The sequence below is a fragment of the Equus caballus genome, chromosome 29, assembly GCF_041296265.1.
Source record: "Equus caballus isolate H_3958 breed thoroughbred chromosome 29, TB-T2T, whole genome shotgun sequence".
NCBI classification, from domain to species: Eukaryota; Metazoa; Chordata; class Mammalia; order Perissodactyla; family Equidae; genus Equus; species Equus caballus.
The window spans coordinates 37,465,024-37,483,744 of NC_091712.1; the positions used below are offsets into that span (position 1 = coordinate 37,465,024).

The following is an 18,721-nucleotide window of genomic DNA, read 5'->3' on the forward strand; positions in this document are numbered from 1 at the left end:
AAACTGGTCAACTAGCAGTCAGAACTTCTGACTTGGATCCATTTTTGAGGTGGGCACCACGTTTCTCATGGAGTTACCTGTCGGAGCTCTCTACAACACTGGGGACCTGGCTCATTCCATCTTTGCATCCCCACCATGCGTGATGGGCGTCTCTTGCCTAGAGAGATGACTAATGACTTTTTTTGAGAAGGGTATGGATATAGCTAAGTGCCGGACATTCTGGGCCTGTTGTTTTTGTCAATGTTGTAAATAGCCACGTCAAAATTAACAGAACGAAGGAAAGATGAAGTTATTTAGAAATCCTCTTACAGTGAATTCCCTTTCTAGAAACTAGCGAAAAAGTCTTGATCAACAATCCAAACAGTATATAAGAAGTAATCAGACTATAACTGGGTAATATTTTTGGACGATTTGAACTACCTCTGGTAAGTACTTCTATAGGTCTAAACGAGTTAATTAGAAGCAGCACACACATTTTCTTCAAACCATTTAACTTGGCCGTAGTCAACTCCTCATGGACAGTAACACGGACATTCTTCAGGTTTGTGCTGTTTTGCTCAAGATAGTCTCATTCTATTAGTGGTTGTTTCACTATCCAAGAACAAGACCGAACCCAAAGAAACCCCCCAAAGCTTCAAAAAGTAAACAGAATATGGACTAGCTTGCAAGGATAAAGTAGGAAACTATTGCTTAGGGCAAAGCACTCAAAATACGCTTCTGTTCTAAAAGCCTAACACATTTAAGTCGTGTGATGTATATCCGTCTGCGGGTATATATACACACATTTCCTATCATGTCAACTCTGCTAGTTCCTAGGATAGGTAATGTAACCACTTGCTAAGCTTTTAAGTATTTTGTTGTAAATATAAACATTTCAGAGTGTACAGCTCCACCAACATGAAAAGCCACTTGCAGTCTAAGGTGGAGAGAAAGGTTATGGCTAAGGAAATGGGAAAAGAACAAGGACGGAAGATGCTTAGGATTCGATGAAATACATTTTAATACATACTATGTTGCGGAAACAGCTGCAAAACCAGGGAGCACCCCGGAAGTGGCTCCTGGGAGAACTGAACTTGGGTCTGATACATTTGTGCCATTTCCATGAAGTGTGCCCAGCAAATGTTGAATGAACGAATGAAAGTGTTTAAAACTGTTCTTTTACTAAGTAAATTAAAAACCGAGTTATCCAGGATGAAAAAGGCAATCAGCAGTTGTTTTAATAGCTCACGTAAACCCAAAGTGATGTTTCAACGATATTAAGAATAAACTGTTGAGCTGTCCGTCCAAATATCTAATTTCCAGGGTCATCTACTGGCCTGCACGCATGGATTAAGAGTTACTTTATAGGCTATAACTAATGCAAGATTCCTAAAGAATTGCTTCCTAGTGGAACGACTGAACCTATTGTGGAAAGATGTTATTCACAACATTATCTATTTCATTCTTTAGCCAGGGTCATTCATTTGCTTTTAGACTTAAACGTCTATAGAAAACTGCTATGATCTGAAGAGACTGGCCATCAGACTGTTCGGAAGCTTAGCCAGCATGGCTTCAGGGAACTCCATTCACCAGCATTCTTCCTGGCAAGGTTTCCCTATCTCAGTGCTCACTCTCTACTTCGGTTAGTAGGTCTTTGTCTAATCGTCCTATTGAGAGGAGAATACAGGCGTTTAGCTGATACAGGACAGTAATGCACTGCATTTTATCCTGGAGAAAAGCCCGGCAGAGCCAGCAGGCTGATACCCTCTCATTTTCTTCAGGACGTTTGGAACCACAAATCAGCTGGAAGATAAAGATGCTCGCTGTACTTAACTGCAGACACCTGCGGAAGAGAAACAGCGTGTCGGTCCTAGAAAGCACACTTTGCCAGCTACGCAGGGGTCGGAAGGCAGACTATCTCAGCAGAAGAGTTTCCTGGTTTCCTGGGAGTGAGGAGGGTGTCTATTTCTTAAATATCTTCTCCTCCAATGAAATCCTAGCCAGGACCATTTTTTCCTGACTGCTTCTTTTTATAAAGTATCGATGCTACCGTCAGATGAAAACAGTCCCTGAGTTGACTGACAACTGGAAGACTTCTAATGCTCCAAAGGGAAATACTTCCCATTCCTTTCCATCGAGTTTTCTCAGCCACAGTAGTTCCTCAAATTCCTGCCGCTCTGATTTCCTTCTCCCTCCAGTCTAAACCCATTTTCTTCTTCTCGCTCGGGTCCGCTAACCTTCTCCTCCTGATGAAATCATCCTTCCCAGTGTAGCCCTCCCCGCTCTCGTCTTTTCCTGTCTTGTTCGACTTTGTTAATGAAAGTGAGTTAATCTCCATCCTCTTCGTAAGCTCTGTGGCATTGATAAGCTACTCTCTTTTCCTTCAGGATTCTTTCATGGAGGATGACTCTGCCCAACTTTCTAACACAGGTCTTTCATTTTTGAGTCCACATTTCCTTTTTCAGTTTCTTGGACTTCCTTTGGTTGGCGTACGGACAGCCATCCAGTGGAGACGGGGACCACCAGTCCATTCCACACGGGCCACTGAACAGTCAGAAGATGGGAGCAACTTTGGTCTCCAGTGACCTGGACTGGATTCAACTCACTGACCTAGAGGGAAAGGCTCTGTATCCATTACTAATCCCGTGAGCTCTCCAGCCCCCTGAAAATGATTCTTTGGTTTTATTATTGCAAAGGCCATTTATAAAATCATGAACTGGATTTAGGAAAGCAACCATGAAATAGCGAGGGACAACAAACTGATTGAAATTCCTTCAAGGTCATGTGGGCTGAAGCCTCGCAGCCAGCAGGACGGGGGTGAAGTTATATATAGGCACCTTCATTCTTATTTCATAGCATGACCGGCTCACTTAAACGTGGCAACTTTAGATCCACTGACCGTGCCTCAAGTAACTAAATCCTAAATAAAGAAAATGGAAAAGCAAACTATGAAATAGCCAATAATCTTTATTTTGCACTTCCCCACCCCCCCATCCCTCTCCAAAAAGCACTAATGGGTATATTTGTGCATGTGAAAATATTGTATAAAGTATTTAGGATGATGTCAAATTAATAAAACAAAAAACACGTATCTCAACATAGATGCTTTGTTTCTTTGTAGGGATAGAAAAATTTTGGCTTCTAGAACAAGGAGGGCGATGAAATACTGCACTCTTAAAAGGTCGACTCCATTTCCACTGATTTGCAATTTAACATTCATGGCAGAAAACCTCATTTCTCTAACCACATAATATGTTTTAAAATATGACTAATTCATACACTAATATCAACTTACTTGGCATTAAAAAAATCACAATTTCTATTAATATATTTGTATTAGGTTCAAAGCCCATATTCTAGCATTCAAGATATCCATTACACTGGTCCAAATTGGGATTATTTCAGAATCAAGTAAAAGTCCATATTTATTCCAAAGTTGCTAAAATATGCTAATAAAATTAAATTTGATGTTTTACATTAAAAATAAAATATTTGGTTTATCTCTCAGACATCTATAACATACAATAAATAGTGGGCAGTATAGTAATATAATAAAGTTTTGTGGTACCCTGAAATTTGATGAGTTTTCTTAAAAAAAATTCATAATATACTTCATTTCAGCCTTAAACCACAATATCAATGAACAGATTTGCAGAAATAAAACCATATAAACACAAAATGCTACAGTATACTTTTTTTTTTTTTTACTTTCGGGGAATCTACACGTCCTTTTAATAAAAGTTAAGTCAAAGAAATTTACAGAAACAAAATAGATGACAGAATGATTTCAAATCATCCACTATCAAACGCCTTGTTCTCCTTGCACCTGCCAGGCCCCTTGCCCACAGGCTCCGGGCTGCGCCGGGCAGTTCAACGGAGGTGGCTTTGAACTGTGGCTCTTTTTTCCAGCCTTCTCGGCTTACGTGAAGCGGTAATTACAGACATGGCTGAAATCACAGTGGATTCCAGAGAAAGCCAGAATGAAACACGATAAAAATTTAAAAAATAACTACTTCATAAATATTTATTATTTACATGAGGGGAGATCTTCTGGTCTGAAGAGTTTTCATACAAGTTGATGAAATGTATACGCGGTGAGAAGAGCGCCAGCGGTTTAAAGGAGGACAGAGTTAGAATGCAACAAAGATAGAAAATACGGGAGAGTCAACAAAAATAATTTGCACAAAAGCAAACAGGACATGATAGAAACCTTTTTCTTAAAAAATATAAGGTATTTCACAAAAGCCTGAACATTTTACATGTTAGTACTAAAAATGGGGGGGGGGGGAGGGGGAGCTTCATATATTTTCATCACAAAAATATTTACCAGTACTCCACCTGGAGCTGTCTCTCATGTTCTTATGATTATCTTACTGTGGAGGGCGGAGGCGGAAACTGTACACGGACTAGTCATATCATCCTTAGACACAGTCAAGGCATTACACGTCATCTTCTCGTCTAACACCTTCATGAAAAGGCCCTGGAGAGGACAAAGGGATCAAAGGGGAAGATTACGGTCTTTTTATTAATAATACTTGTCACTGGTAATAGAAAAACGGAGGCGCGGCGGTCCTCGCGCGGCCCCGGCTTGCGTTCCGCATCCACTGCCCGGCCGCGGGCGCTCGGCGTCGGAAGGAGGCTCCGGGGGCGCACGCGCGTCCGCAGTCTGGCGGGTCCCTCTGCACAGGACCCTGGTGCGGGCGGGATGGCGGCGCGGCCCCAGCGCCCTCCGCGTGGCCGCCGCGCTGTCCCGGCGCGGAGACGTCAGTGTGCCCGGTGCTTCCGCTTCTTGTGCTTCTTATCCTTCTTCTTGTTGGCACACTTGGGACAGAACCACTGCATCTCCTCCGGCGGGGCGGCCATTATTCCAACACAGGGCCTACACAGCAAAAAAGCCCCACAAAAGTTTCAGATAAACAAGCTTTACTTATATACATATTCTTTTTCTATGTTTTAACATAATTTTAAATAATTAAGTAATTTTTCAGTCTATTGTATACCGACTAGAAATCCGAGTCAAACAGCTGTAATTTATGGAGCAGGCTGTCGGGCGGTGGGTCATTCTATTACATAATGCCCCTTTTACAGGCCCTACTGGAGAAATTAATTAGCTCATTCATCCTTTCAGCCAGAAATGGTATGATTCTTCTGAGCAACGGCTTTGTTTTTATCTTATAGCTATCATGTATCATGTGACTGAATGGATTTCTATCTTTTTATTTCAGGTATTTTAAAGATAAAATGAGAAGATGATTGGCATAAATTTTGGTAGAGTTTCTTCAGTTCTGGAGAGCTGCCGAAGAGGTGTAAAAACAGACAAGCGGTCGCTTTATCTGCAGTTTGGGACCTGTGTTCAGAGGGGTTAGCTCAGCCCCACTGTCAAGCACTGTCGCTTTTACAGAGCCTCACTGGAAAGAAGGGGAAAGCCTTCTATTTCCTTTTTTTTCAATAAGGAGGATGTGTAAGCTAAGCAGAATATTGGGAATTTAGGCTGAATCTCAAGAGTCCAAACACTCGTGCTTTCTAATCACATTTTACTGGCTCGGTGATCCTGCTCGTCTGCTGTTCTCAGGACAGCAGCGGAATGGGCGCAAACCCGAGGCGCGGTCACTCATCACCGGGGGTGGGGAGCCCCGCGGGGCAGGCCGGGCTGGGGCGCTCACCAGTGGTACCAGTCGTCGCAGTCGTCACAGCCGATCATGGGGCTCCCGTCGTCCGGCTTATTGCAGCCGGGGCAGATCCAGATCTGATTGCCCCATTCGTCTCGGATCTGAGGGTTTAAACAGGGAGGGAGCGAACAGAGAGGGAAAGGGCAAAAAGAACCAAAAAGGGAGTAGAATAAGAACGGTTACTTTACACTGCACACCGAATAAACTGGCAAATTACATGAAAAAGAAGTAGTAGTTAATTTATTAAAGCCATGATCATGGCCATCACTCTCCTAGGATCACATGAAAAAGAAAACAGCCACTAGGGGCTCCACGATAAGACAGTTCTAATGAATGTTTTAAACTTTCTTTTCTAAGTCATAAAAACAAAGCATTTCATAATCATTTCTGTGAACAATATGACCTAATGACCGACAGCCCCCTTTATCTAGAAAAATGCTGCAAATATGTAAGTTCTTAATGATCAGGGTCTTCATGGCCGGAACAGTTGGTATTTTTGAAAGCGACACAGCTCCAGTATACGCAGTTCCCTCAGCCGCATTCATAGGCCTGGAATTAATACATACAGCCAAATGTGCGTGCATCAGCTTATTACTTATTAGCCAAACCCTTCTCCTGAACTAGCTGATAAGATCAAGGATATAAAAGAGTTGTTACTAAGTAACTTTCCATTCCCTTTATGACATTTTCAGTAAAGTACAATCAACTAAAGGGCAAATGAAGCAGGGGAGGCAGGAGGCCAAAGAGCTGCATGTTCTCACGTTATTTGGCTGCAAACACCGTGAGCGCTGGAGTTTGCTTTACCTAACGCAGCAGTTCGAACAAGAAGCAGCCCCAGCTGTACCACTCGCTCCACCTCCACATTAACAACCATCCGGGAGAAAGAGTCTGCACTGGGCATTCAAAACAGCCACGACTGACAGCTAATTCTCAAAAGTTTTCATAATAACACCACATATAATTTCATTCAGTTTATTTTGCGAGGTACGGTCTCTTCCTGTACTTGCAAATACAACAGTGACTAGATATACAGAAAAGAAATGGCTTTCTGGGTGTGTGATGCATGTATTAGGAGCATAGATACTATTTCATTCTACTGATGTGCTTTTTAAGGCTGACCATTTTTGAGAAAGTCTCTTCAGAGTCAACCTACGTCGACATGAAAGCTTCCTAAAGAAATCTGTGGGCGGCTACATGGACCCAGCCCTCTCTCATTTCAAGGGGAGAGCACAGTCACTACGTGCCCGCTGTCTAGGGGTAAGACCGGCCCAGCATCCTATGCCCTGAAGCTGCCATGCATGGCCAGTCCTGCTGCTGGCTGACCTCTCCTGAATTAGAAGGCCATGACTCTGTTGCTACATGAGAAATTTGCCGCAGCATCCATGATAACTTACGCTCAACACTTCACAGTTTACTAAGTTATTCCAAACATCTTACTTTGCTTAATCATCCTCAACAACCCTGGGAGAGGTTAAGAATGAGGAAAGGGAGCTAGGGGAATGTAAGCGACAGGTCCAAAGCCACACCATTGGGCAGTGACGAAATCAGCCTTGTTGTTCTATAGCCTATGTCTTTCCTCCAAATCACAAATTTTGTCCTCTGTCTACGAAATGTCTCTTAGGAGACAGAAGGCTTCCCATCCATGTTGTCTATACCAATCTGATCCATACCAATAAGTCAGCTTAAAAATCCACTGAAGAATCTGAAATTTCAGGGCTAGAACATACTCTAGGAATCATCTAGTCTAACATAACCCCTTAATTACAGAAACAGAAATGGAGGCTGAGGAGGTTGAGTATAAAATCTTTCCTGATCATCCCATCTTGGGGTGATGTGGCCTTAATTAAACGTCTACAGCAACTGGTCCTCAAATGGGCCAATTTGAAGATCACAGACTTTTGTATCGCATCTTCTAGTTTTGTCTTGAACTGTGAATTTAATATTTTTCTGTTAATTTTTCATGACTATATCTTCTCTTAATTCTTCTGAGATTTTCTTATCTTTTGTATCTAATGCCTCCAATATTTAATGATTTGTTGAAATTTCCTTCCACACCACCTTTAAAGAGATGTAATATTTGCATGACATATAACAACTATCGTGAGTCCTACCAGCCACTTTCCAATTCCATCTATGCAGAGAGACCGCTGTCACGAGCTCACAGCCCACGGTCTGTGTACTTGGTGGTCACGGCAATGTCAGCGCACTGAGTACCTCTATGTGCCTGTTGTGTGTTTCTGTCACTCTACCGCGTCCAAAGGACATATTAACACAAACCCTTCATTCCTAGACTCAATTCAGGGTGTGACTCAGACCTGAAGACAGTCCCACGAGCACAATGAGAACTCCTTCCACAAGGCACGTTCTGCCACCTGAAGACACGCTCGGGCACTCAGGGGGCTCTGCGCTCTGAAAACCAGCTCCCTTTCATCCACAGGCCCTGGTGTTTTCTGGGCCTTAGCCAAAGAAATACTCTAATTACTGCTCTTACTCAGAAACGGCAGCTGGCTCATCAGATCTCTGCACATTACGTAAATCATGCTCTTAAGTGAATAATTTAATTGCTTGATCAAGAGATTCAACATGGGATTTAAATATCACTATTCATCTCTCTATTTATATATTGATGTTATTAAATTTGTTTATAGTCATATTCTAAAACAATATAAAGAAAAGCAATGCTTTGACAGTATTTATGGAGACTAAACATGCAAACACTATAAAACAATACTTTTCAGCCAAAAGCTTGCAAATGCACTGAAAATACCTTTCCAGTCATAAAGAATTGCCTCTGAAATTCAATAATGATACTTATGACACTGCTTTTTAATTGAAAACATTTCATGATACAAGTCTCAAGTGACTTTTTCTTAAATACTACAAAAGTAAAAGGTAGCATACCACGTAAGTGCTGACCGTCTCCGTGACCACACTCCGGACAGGGGCTTTGGAACTTCCGGCTCCAGAGATGGCGGGAGACGGAGACGGCATCAAGGCAGGGGACGTGGTGGACTGTGCGAGGAGTGGCAAAGGCACCGGGGCGGGGGTGACGTGCACAGGCACAGGGGCTGGGGCTGGCGCAGGTGGCGGGGTCTTGGGTCTGCTCAGAGAGGGCGCTGGCTTAGCCTCGGGCGCAGGCACCACTTTGCTGATGACACTGCCAATGAGAGAGAGAGAAGGAAAAGTCAAAACAGGAGGTCGAATCAAACCAAATCTTTAAAAACATTATCACAAAATAACGTTATTCTTCTGCTGGCAAAATACTCTTTGGACAGTCCAGAGATAGCTACAGACCTCAGAGTTCAAAGCCCTTTACCAATTCACCTCTCAACTTATTCAGCCTCATTTTTTATTTCCCCAAATTGTCCCTCAGTGACCAGCTATGTAGACACTTTTAGCAACCAATACACAGGTACTATTCACAGAAATGTAACTATTTTTAGAGTAAGTGTGTTTGTTCCCCCTGTTGCCGGATACACCCCCTCTCTGTTGACTTCAGATTTGGCAAAGGAACTTCCGTGGCCCATGAAACATGAGTGGAAGTGACGTGTGCCACTTCTGCGTAGAAGCTTTGAGCGCCATCACAAAGCCGAGCTTCCCTCTTTTCTGTGTGCTGCATGCGAGTCCTCCAACGGCCGTCAGCTCACACTCAGGGCAAAGAGGACGTGGGCAGAGCTATGATGGACGTGTCACAGGAGTGAGAAGTAAACGACTGCTGTTGGAGGCCACTGAGACTTTGGGCTTGTTAAGACCTGCAGCTTAACCTACCAAAGCTGGACACAGTAACTTAAACCAAGCTCATATATACACCTCTTTCTCCACTCCAGGGTTTCCTACTCTGAATACTCTGAATGCCAGACTTTCTCACTTCTGGATTTGGCTTGATGGCCAGGCATTAAAGATTTAAGATTCTCAGACGGGCTGGGGAGAAAGGTCAAGTCGCAGGAGTGCATTTTCGCTCCCCGGGAGAGAAAAGCAGCTCGAGCTCCTTTCCCAGTGATGTTACCGACTGATAATTAGAGCTGTCCCTTCCTTAGCAACATTTTATTCATAGTACTCATGCGGTGGACGAAGCACTGGACTCAGAGTCAGGGGAGCTGAGTTCAAATCCCAGACCTGCCACAGGCCAGCTAGGTGACCTTGGGTAAGTCATTTAGAAATACTGTTTACTGGGCGCCTATAAGAAGCTCACTATTACACTCTCGACCATCTCATCGAGTCCCACGACAATGTCAAAGGAGTTATGGTGTCCCCATTTTATGGATGGGGACACAGAACTGGAGAGAGGAATTTGGGTAAATGGGTGGCAGGCTTTGAACCAAGGTCGTTTTGATTCCAAAACTCTTTCTTTTTCTTCTTTTTTTAGGTTTCTTTACTTAAAAAGAATTACATATCATTCCAAGCATAGAGAATATGAGGTAACAGGTTCGGTGACAGTCCGAGATAAACGGACCTTAGCCCTTCCCCGTGTTTGCTTCAGGTCTCTCCCCCGCTGTGCCCCAGAAGTGACCCCCCTAAAGCTGACAGGTTTGTTTTTCTATTTTCGTTCTTCGTACTTTTTCTGCCTTTGTACCTCCCATAAATGACACATACTGTACTACTGTTTTACATGTTTCAACCATATAAACAATATCACACTGTATTTCTCCTTTGCAATTAGCTTTCCTCAGTTTTTTTATGGAGATATAACTGACATACAGCAGTGTGTAAGTCTGAGGTGTACAACGTGTTGGTTTGACAGAGTTATACATTACAATATGATTACTACAGTAGTGTTAGCTAACACCCTTATTATGTCACAAAGTTAGCATTTCTTTTTTGTGACAACAGTTAAGACCTAGCCTCTTAGCAATTATGAAGTTTACAACACAGTATTGATGACTATAATCTCTATGCTGTGCATTAGCTCCCCAGAACTTACTTCTCTACTAGTTGCCCACTTAGTTTTATGTCTCTTGATTTATCCATGTTGATACATATAGATCTATATTACTTTTTGTCTTTGAGGAAGATTACCCCTGAGCTAACATCCGCTGCCAATCCTCCTCTTTTTTGCTGAGGAAGACTGGCCCTGAGCTAACATCTGTGCCCATCTTCCTCTATTTCATATGTGGGGCGCCTGCACAGCATGGCTTGATGAGTGGCGCATTGGTCCACGCCTGGGATTTGAACTGGTGAACTCTGGGCCACTAAAGTGGAACATGAGAACTTAACTGCTGTACCACCAGGCTGGCCCCTATATTACCTATTTTAATTGTTATGTAGTATTCCATAGTATGAATAGGTCAAAGGGTTTTTGTCCATTGCCTTACTGAGGGTAGGACGTGGCAACTCACAATGTTACACGTTAACTTGTAAATCTGTTCAACAATCTCCTGGGCTATGTTCCTAGAGATGAAAGTTGCTGGGTCAGAGGGTAGGCACAGTCTCACCTTTACAAGGAGTCCTAAGCTGCTCTCTAAGGCGATGGCACCCACCCATCTCTTTGTGCCATTCACACTTAACTTCCTAGGCCTGGCTTTAAAGACAACAAAGGGTAAACACATACAGCTGCCTCTGAGGGTCACAGTGGACACAGAGCAACATGTACAACTGTGAAGTGTCAGCACCAGCCGCAGATACACGTCACGGCTGTTGCCGACACCCTGAGGCGTCATCACCACCAGCCTGCACAGTTCCACTTTCTCCAAGTCCTAGTTTAGAAACCACCCCCACCAAAAAGCACTCATTTCTTTGCTATTCTGATTAGAAGTTTATAATACATTAAATTATTTCAAAAATTCCACTGTTATGTAAGCAAATAGTTAATGCTATCTACTTGCTCTCCCCTTGTTTCATTCAAGTGTGCTTGCCTTCCTAACTTGAACACAGCCAAAGACCAAGAGAATTTCACACAGGCTGTCTGTGCAGGAGACACGCCACAAATGTTTACCATGATTAACAGTGTATATTTTTCGACCACTGACTAAGTACTCAACCGTCTTAAGCACCCGAAAGCCAGGGCATGCCAGGCACTGTGCTAAATGCGTACTTGCCTCTCTCACTTGATCCTCATGACAACCAAATGAGGTAATGAGCACTGTTACTCCCCTCCTTTTGAAGATGAAGACACCACAGCACAGAAGATGAAGCACCTTGCCCAGATTCATAGCCGACCATGTGGCAGAGCCAGGATTAAACCCAGGCACCTGGGTTCAGCACCCGTGATCCCAACTATAAAGGTTGTCTCTCAACGCTGACTGAGTGAGTTTTGTCTCACAACTAAGGTGGGAGTGCAAAGTCATTACTATGGCATTTATATCCAGGGGGCAAGCTCCTCATTTTTATGGTTAAATTTTTAAAACACACCAGTTTTAGAGCAAGTTTCCCATACTGGTTTAAAATGTGGGTGTTCAAACCAAATCTAAAGAAAAAAAGGAATCCTGAGAGGAAGTAGAACCCAGGTGTTTTGCCCTGAGGGCATGTACAGAGGTGCATCTGACCTTTGGTTTTCATAAAGAGGACAGGTTTCAAAGCCCAGGACTGCCAAAGGGGAAGTAAAAGAATGCCCTTCCCACAGGAAGGCTCCCAGCAGGCTGCACCGACTAGGCAGGGTGAATCAGAAGCCCATGAATTCTCTGCTCTGGTGGTTCAGGACACTATATTTAAAGTAATCTGGGCTTGTAATGTGCCCACATACTCAACACTAATCATCCTGAGAGGAAGCAACTTGAAAGCTAGGCCTCATATTAATACCTCATAATATTAATATTAATTAATCAATAATTTGATTATTGATTAATTAATATTAATATTGGGGCCAGTGGTTAAGTTCGCGTGCTCCACTTCAGCAGCCCAGGGTTTCACTGGTTCAAATCCTGGGCATGGATATGGCACTGCTCATCAGGCCATGCTGAGGAGGCGTCCCACATGCCACAACCAGAAGGACCCACAACTAAAATATACAACTATGTACTGGGGGGACTCGGGGAGAAAAAGCAGAAAAAAAAGAAATTAATCAATGTTAGTATTAATAAATAACTATTTAAGAAAAATAGGAGCATATAATCAAAGATAACCAAACATACATGGAAGCCAGGTAGCATCAGGGAGAAGCAGAAGAAGTAACAGGCAGTTTAAAGAGACCCATAAAGACCACAGATACTAGAATTATCAACTCTAAAACAACTCTGCTTACAGTGTTTACAAAAATAAAAGGCAAAGTTTGAAATTATCTGCAGGTGATAGGAGGTAATAAAGAATGCCCTAGCAGATTTGAAAAGAACTACACAGATCTTCTAGAAATGAAAAATACAATAACTGGAATTTAAAACTCAATGGATGGGAGAACCGTAAACTAAACAGGACAGAAGAAATTATCTAGAATGTAGCCTGGAGATGCCAAGAGAATACAATAAAAAGATCTAATTAGTACATGTTTAATCATAATTCTAGAGAGAGAACGGGGCAGAGGCAAAACATTAAAGAATATGTGAGACTTTTACAGAACGAATGAAAGACACCAACCCACAGACTTAGGAAGCCCAGCAAATCCCAGGCAAGATAAATAAAAAGAAATCTACAGCTAGACACATCAGAGTGAAACTATAAAACATCACAAAGAGAAAGTCTGAAAAGCAGCCGGAGGGAAAACAGAACAATTACTTCTAAAGAAGAAACAGATGACAGCCAACTTCTCAACAGCAATGATAAAATCTAGAAAACAGTCGAATAACATCTTCAATGTGTGAAAGAAAAATAGATTTTTCTCTTTGAAAACACCTTTCAAGATTAAAGATGAAATAAAGACATTTTCAGGCAGGCAAAACCTACGGACTGGCCACCAGGGGACTCTTACTAAAGAAATTCTGAAGTAGCAATTCGCAAAGTTTTTGGTCGTAGGACCCCTTTACATTCTTAAAAATTACTAAGAAACCCAAAGACCTTTTATTTGTGTGCATTATATCTGTCAATATTTACTATATTAGAATTGTAACAGAAATTTAAAAAGATTTAGTAATTCATTAAAAAGTAACAATAACAAACCATTACCTGTTAACGGACAGCATTTTTCTAATGAAAAGTAAGTATACTTTCCAAGACAAAACAATTTTGTGAGAAGACTGGCAATGATTTATATTTTTGCAACTCTCCGCAATGTATGCACATCTAACTAGAGAAGGGAGGAGTATTGTAATGGCTTTTTGAGAGACTTGTGTAAATTCTTCCTCGAAACTGAACCAAAATGCAACAGTGGTAGTTTCTTAAAAGTTTGCAATGTGCAATCTGAAACCAAATCAATAAGCTTTTCATATTCAGTTACTTTAAGATCCATTGATCTGTCTAGCACTTTGAATAGATATCTTATCCAAGGACAATTTTATAACATCATGTGCTGGTCATTTGGAATATTGGTTCATTGACTTATTCAGATCTTCCAAATATCTACACATCATACAATATTAAAAAATCACATTTGTTGGTGTTACCCTCTATTTCATCAAAACTTTCTTAAAGCATTGAAGAACTGTCAACTTTTAATGACGTGTTTTCCAAAATTCTGATTTTTACTTAAGAGCTTGAATTTTATCACTTATGTCAAATACTCTCAGGTGTTTTCTTTGAAATAACAGGCTTATTTTGTTCATTTTTGAGGCAATGTTGGTCAAATATTCAAGTGTGAATAACCATTGTTAGTTGCTCTTTCAAGTAAAAATGGTCTTTTGTAAGAAAAGCAGCTAGGTTGGTTTTCAACTTAAATAATGACACAAATGCTTTTCCTCAAGACAACTATCATATTTTACACGCGCAAGTGTTTTATGAGTATTTCCCATTTCGATACTATCCACTTCATCACACAAACTATTAGAAAGGCGTACGCTCTGGGAGACCATGCACCACACTCTGAGTGCCTCACACTCTAAAGGAAGCACTTCAGAAGGAAGGACCCCATCAGAAGGTCTGAGAGGCAGGGAAGAAGGAGAAATGTGGTGGTAAAGTTAAACACACACTGACCAAAGAAAACAATAGTAATACACAGTGGAACTAGAAAAAAAGATAAAACATATGGAAATAATAATATGCAAACCAGCAGTGGGGGAAGAGAGCTAACGTGTTCTAACGTCCTCTTCTCTGGAAGGAGATGTCGAGCTATTACCTTTAAAATGTGGTAACTTCTAGGGTAACCATGTCAAGATTAGGAACAGAGTGTATGTATAACTTCTAAACTAGTATAGAGAAAAATGGAATGATAAAACAAATGACCAACCTGACAGAAGGAAAGAAAGGAGAGAAAAAGAAACAGAATGATAAGACAAATAGAAAGTCCAAAATAAGGAGGATTTTAACTCAAATATCAATAATTATATAATGTAAATGGTCTAAATGATTCACTTGTCAGACTGAGTAAAACAATGAAACTTAGGGGGCCAGCCTGGTGGTGTAGTGGTTAAGTTTGTATGCTCCACTTCGGCAGCCCAGGGTTCATCGATTTCGATCCCAGGTACGGTCCTACACACTGCTCATCAAGCCATGCTGTGGTGGTGTCCCACATACAAAATAGAGGAAGACTGGCAACAGATGTTAGCTCAGCACCAATCCTCCTCACCAAAAAAAGGGGAGGAAAAAACCCCAGCAAACAATGAAACCCAACACTATGGTGTTTACCAGAAACACATCTAGCAATAGAAAGGCTGAAAGTAAGAGGCTAGGAAAACAGCGTGTAAATACAAGAAAAGTAATATGACACAAGACAGATATGAAGGCAAGAACTTCATCATTTTAAAAGTTCGTGCCAGGAAGATGTAACAATTTAGAATTTGAATGCACCTAAAAATAAAATATATCCCCAAGATATATAAGGCAACACTAACGGAAGTGTAAGAACAGACAAAACCACAATCATAATTGGAGATTTTGGCATCTCTCTCTCTGTAACTGACAGAGTAAGCAGTCAAAAAACTAGAATGGATATATATAGAAGGTCTGAAAGAAAGAACAAAAATAACAGAACTGACCCAAAGGACATTTTTAAAACTCCATATTCAACAAATACAGAATACTCACTCTTTCAAGAATACCTTGAAAAAACTGACCAAATAAATTTCATAAGGCTGAAGAATAACTTGAACAGTCTGTACATAGATTCGTTAGCCCTGTGATACTGGTAGCGCCACAAAGGAATAGCAAGGCTTTTTATTGCTGTAGCTTTAGCATCTAACATGGTAACTGGCATTAGTAGGCATCTTACAAATCTGAACATACTTAATTTTATTAATCAAACCAAAAAAACACAAACAAAAGCTGGTCCTGAAAGCAGTGATTTCCTAGATGAAATGATAGGTTTGGTAATTTTTCTAGCCAATAAAAACTATAGGAAAAAATTGCCTAGTAATATGCACTATGATATGGGAAGAAAGATGGGATAAAAGACAGGTGAGGAAACATGGCTATCAGTGAAAAGAGACGAAGAGGAGAGAGAAGAGGGAGAGAAAGTGAAGCAATTACAGATTGAGGTTAGGGGCCTGGGGAGAACCCAGGCATTTCCAGTTGTGGGCTCACGGAGGTGACTCGGAGGAGGGCAGGAGGCAGGACTCAGCTCTGGGATCACAGGCCAGAGGCAGAAGCAGGCCTGGAAATCTAAGGCGTCAACAAGCAGAGGCTGTTGGAGGGGCGCCACTATGTACAGGACGGATGGGTGGGAACTTAGAAAACTATTTGCAAAGAATTTGTTCCTTTTATCACTTTATTTCAATTTCACTATTTATTAGCTATTCTAACAACTGAACCTATTATCTAAAATGATTTTTAGATAGTCATGAGCTCTGACATACAAAAATCATATGAAATTGAGAATTAGCTCTACTATGAGTTGTAAGAAGGTGGAGTTAATTTGGAAAAAAGAAAACAAATTACAGGCATATCATAAACCATAAATTCTAGAGGGATTAAAGATTTGGTAGAAGAAAATGCAAAACCATCAAAATGACCCAGAAAGCAAGTAAACATATGTTTTTAATCTTGGCTTGGGGGAAGATTTTCTAAGTATCTCATCAAAAGTGGAAACCATAAAAGGAAACAGTGATTTGAGTGCACAAAATTTTTAAAACATCATAAGCAAAGGCAAAAGACAAAATGAAGAATATTATTTGCAACATACAGGACAAAGGGTTCAGTAGCTCATATATAAAGAGTTCTTTCAAATCAAAAATAAAAAGACTAACATTCTTATTAAAACATGAGCAAAGAACACAAGCAGGTGATACAGAATAGAAGAAACACAAACAGCCAATAGAAAGGAAAAAAATGTTCTATATTCATGGTAATCAAAGACACGAACATGAAAACAACACCAAAATACCTTTTTTGGTAGAGACTAAAAAGACTGATGACACCTAGTGTTATGAAGACGAGAGAATGAGAGGGGTGGTTGGTACAGTATTTCTGAATGGTTATCAAACCTTAAAAACGCACAAGTATTGACCAGCAATTCTACTTCTAAAGAGCCATCCTGAGGAGACAATAGACTACTATGCGAAAATATGGGGTAAAGAATATTATTTGTAGCATTGTTTATTGATTACGAAAAAACCAAAAACTAGAATGACTATAATTGAAAATACCCTAAAATAGGGGATTGGTTAAATAAATGATGAGCAAAATACTATGCTGTTATATTTGAAGAGAGGATACACACATACATACACACACACACAAATGCTATGCTTAGCCAAAAGAAGTTTACAGATAGTATGCATAATAGAGTCCAATATTTGTGAGGGAGAAAAAAAGCAAACAAGAATGCATGAGTGTGTACTCAGAAAAAAGTGCAAAAGAATATACACCAAAATGTCCAGAAATTGGCTCTATTCGGTGGAATTATAGGTGTTTTTTTCTTTCAGTTTACCTATAATTAACATATGTAACATGTAATAAAAAATAAGTTAAAAACACTTGTCACAATATACACATCTAAATTGTGTGGGAATTTTAAAATTACTGTTTGAGTTGTACATTTGTAGTTTGTTCACTTTTCTGTGCGTCTGTTATATTTAATAAATTGCTGGGAAAACATGCTGGCTCAGCTAAAGCGTTTGCGCACAGATGCTGACCAAAGTCAAGCCCTAAAGTTCTGGAATAAGAGTCCCAAGCTAAATGAAAAAGTTGCTCAATTAGTGCATCTAATTGAGTGTACCATCATTAACAGAGACGAACAACAAAAGGATCAAAGGAGGGGACCAGCACAGCCATAAAACTATGCTATTTTTGTACATAATTAAAATCGTAAATTTGAACAGCCTTTAGATATTAAGGTTGGTTCACAGTCTTGGGTCTCTTCTTTTCAAAGAAACAATGTCCACAGTTGCTCTGTATCCTAATTATGTGCATATCTGTCTTTACCATCCATATTAGGCAACACATTTCTTAGGAGTAAGGTGTGTATCTTATTTGTCCTTGAATTATTTGCAGTATTAAACAGTGTCTTAATACGTATTCATCGACTTTATAATCATAATGCCCAACACTGCACAGAGAAGGCTCCTATAAAATAACCATTTTACTTTGGAATATTTTTGTCTGTTTAATATATTTTAAATTAGGCCAATTTTCTCTACTTCCTTCCTGCCTACCTTCCTTCCACACTACTTGCTGAGTTCCAAGGCCACTGAGATTTCTATTTGCCAGCATGGATTCTAATTCCTCATCTATCTAACCATTTTCAGACCAAAAACAATTACACACCAACGCAAGGTACAAGCACACCATGAAGGTTCCATTCTAACTGTTCTAGGGGAATGCTTTTGTTTTAAGCTACACTAAACACAGAATGAATATTATTTGCCTTACCTGACTCTTTTCCCATCCCCTTTCATTTTCTATTTTTCTTAGATTTCTTCCTTACCTAGAAGGCCTGCTAATGGTGCCCATGAAAATGGCTTAGCATTGGCAGGAGAGCCAAGGGACAGAAACAAATTTTTGACTCATTTTATGGGGCAGTACGTGAAATCTCAGAAATAACTATCTGTACATACATTCTTATTTTTTAATTTAGAGAAATGGTATTTTGATGAAAATATTATAATAAAAATGATCCT

The 18,721-nt window shown here is 40.5% G+C and overlaps 1 protein-coding gene across 5 annotated transcripts in view; it reads right to left on the reverse strand.

Moving 5' to 3' along the window:
• Positions 1-982: 982 nt before the first annotated feature.
• TAF3 (TATA-box binding protein associated factor 3) overlaps positions 983-18,721 on the reverse strand; it is a 179,217-nt gene continuing 161,478 nt past the window's right edge. For 2 of the 5 annotated variants that reach the window (XR_002804918.2, XR_011433856.1), the window contains exons 5-8: positions 8,550-8,805; positions 5,643-5,749; positions 4,307-4,858; positions 983-2,899 (exon numbers count right to left, since the gene is read on the reverse strand). Coding sequence is in view for 2 of the 5 variants with exons in the window: in XM_003364333.5 (XP_003364381.2) it covers positions 4,744-4,858; positions 5,643-5,749; positions 8,550-8,805 (478 nt within the window). In the remaining 3 variants the exon portion in view is untranslated. Of the gene's footprint in view, positions 2,900-3,989; positions 4,859-5,642; positions 5,750-8,549; positions 8,806-18,721 lie in introns of those variants that run through there. The other 3 variants (XM_003364333.5, XM_070254839.1, XR_002804919.2) reach the window with 2 other exon arrangements.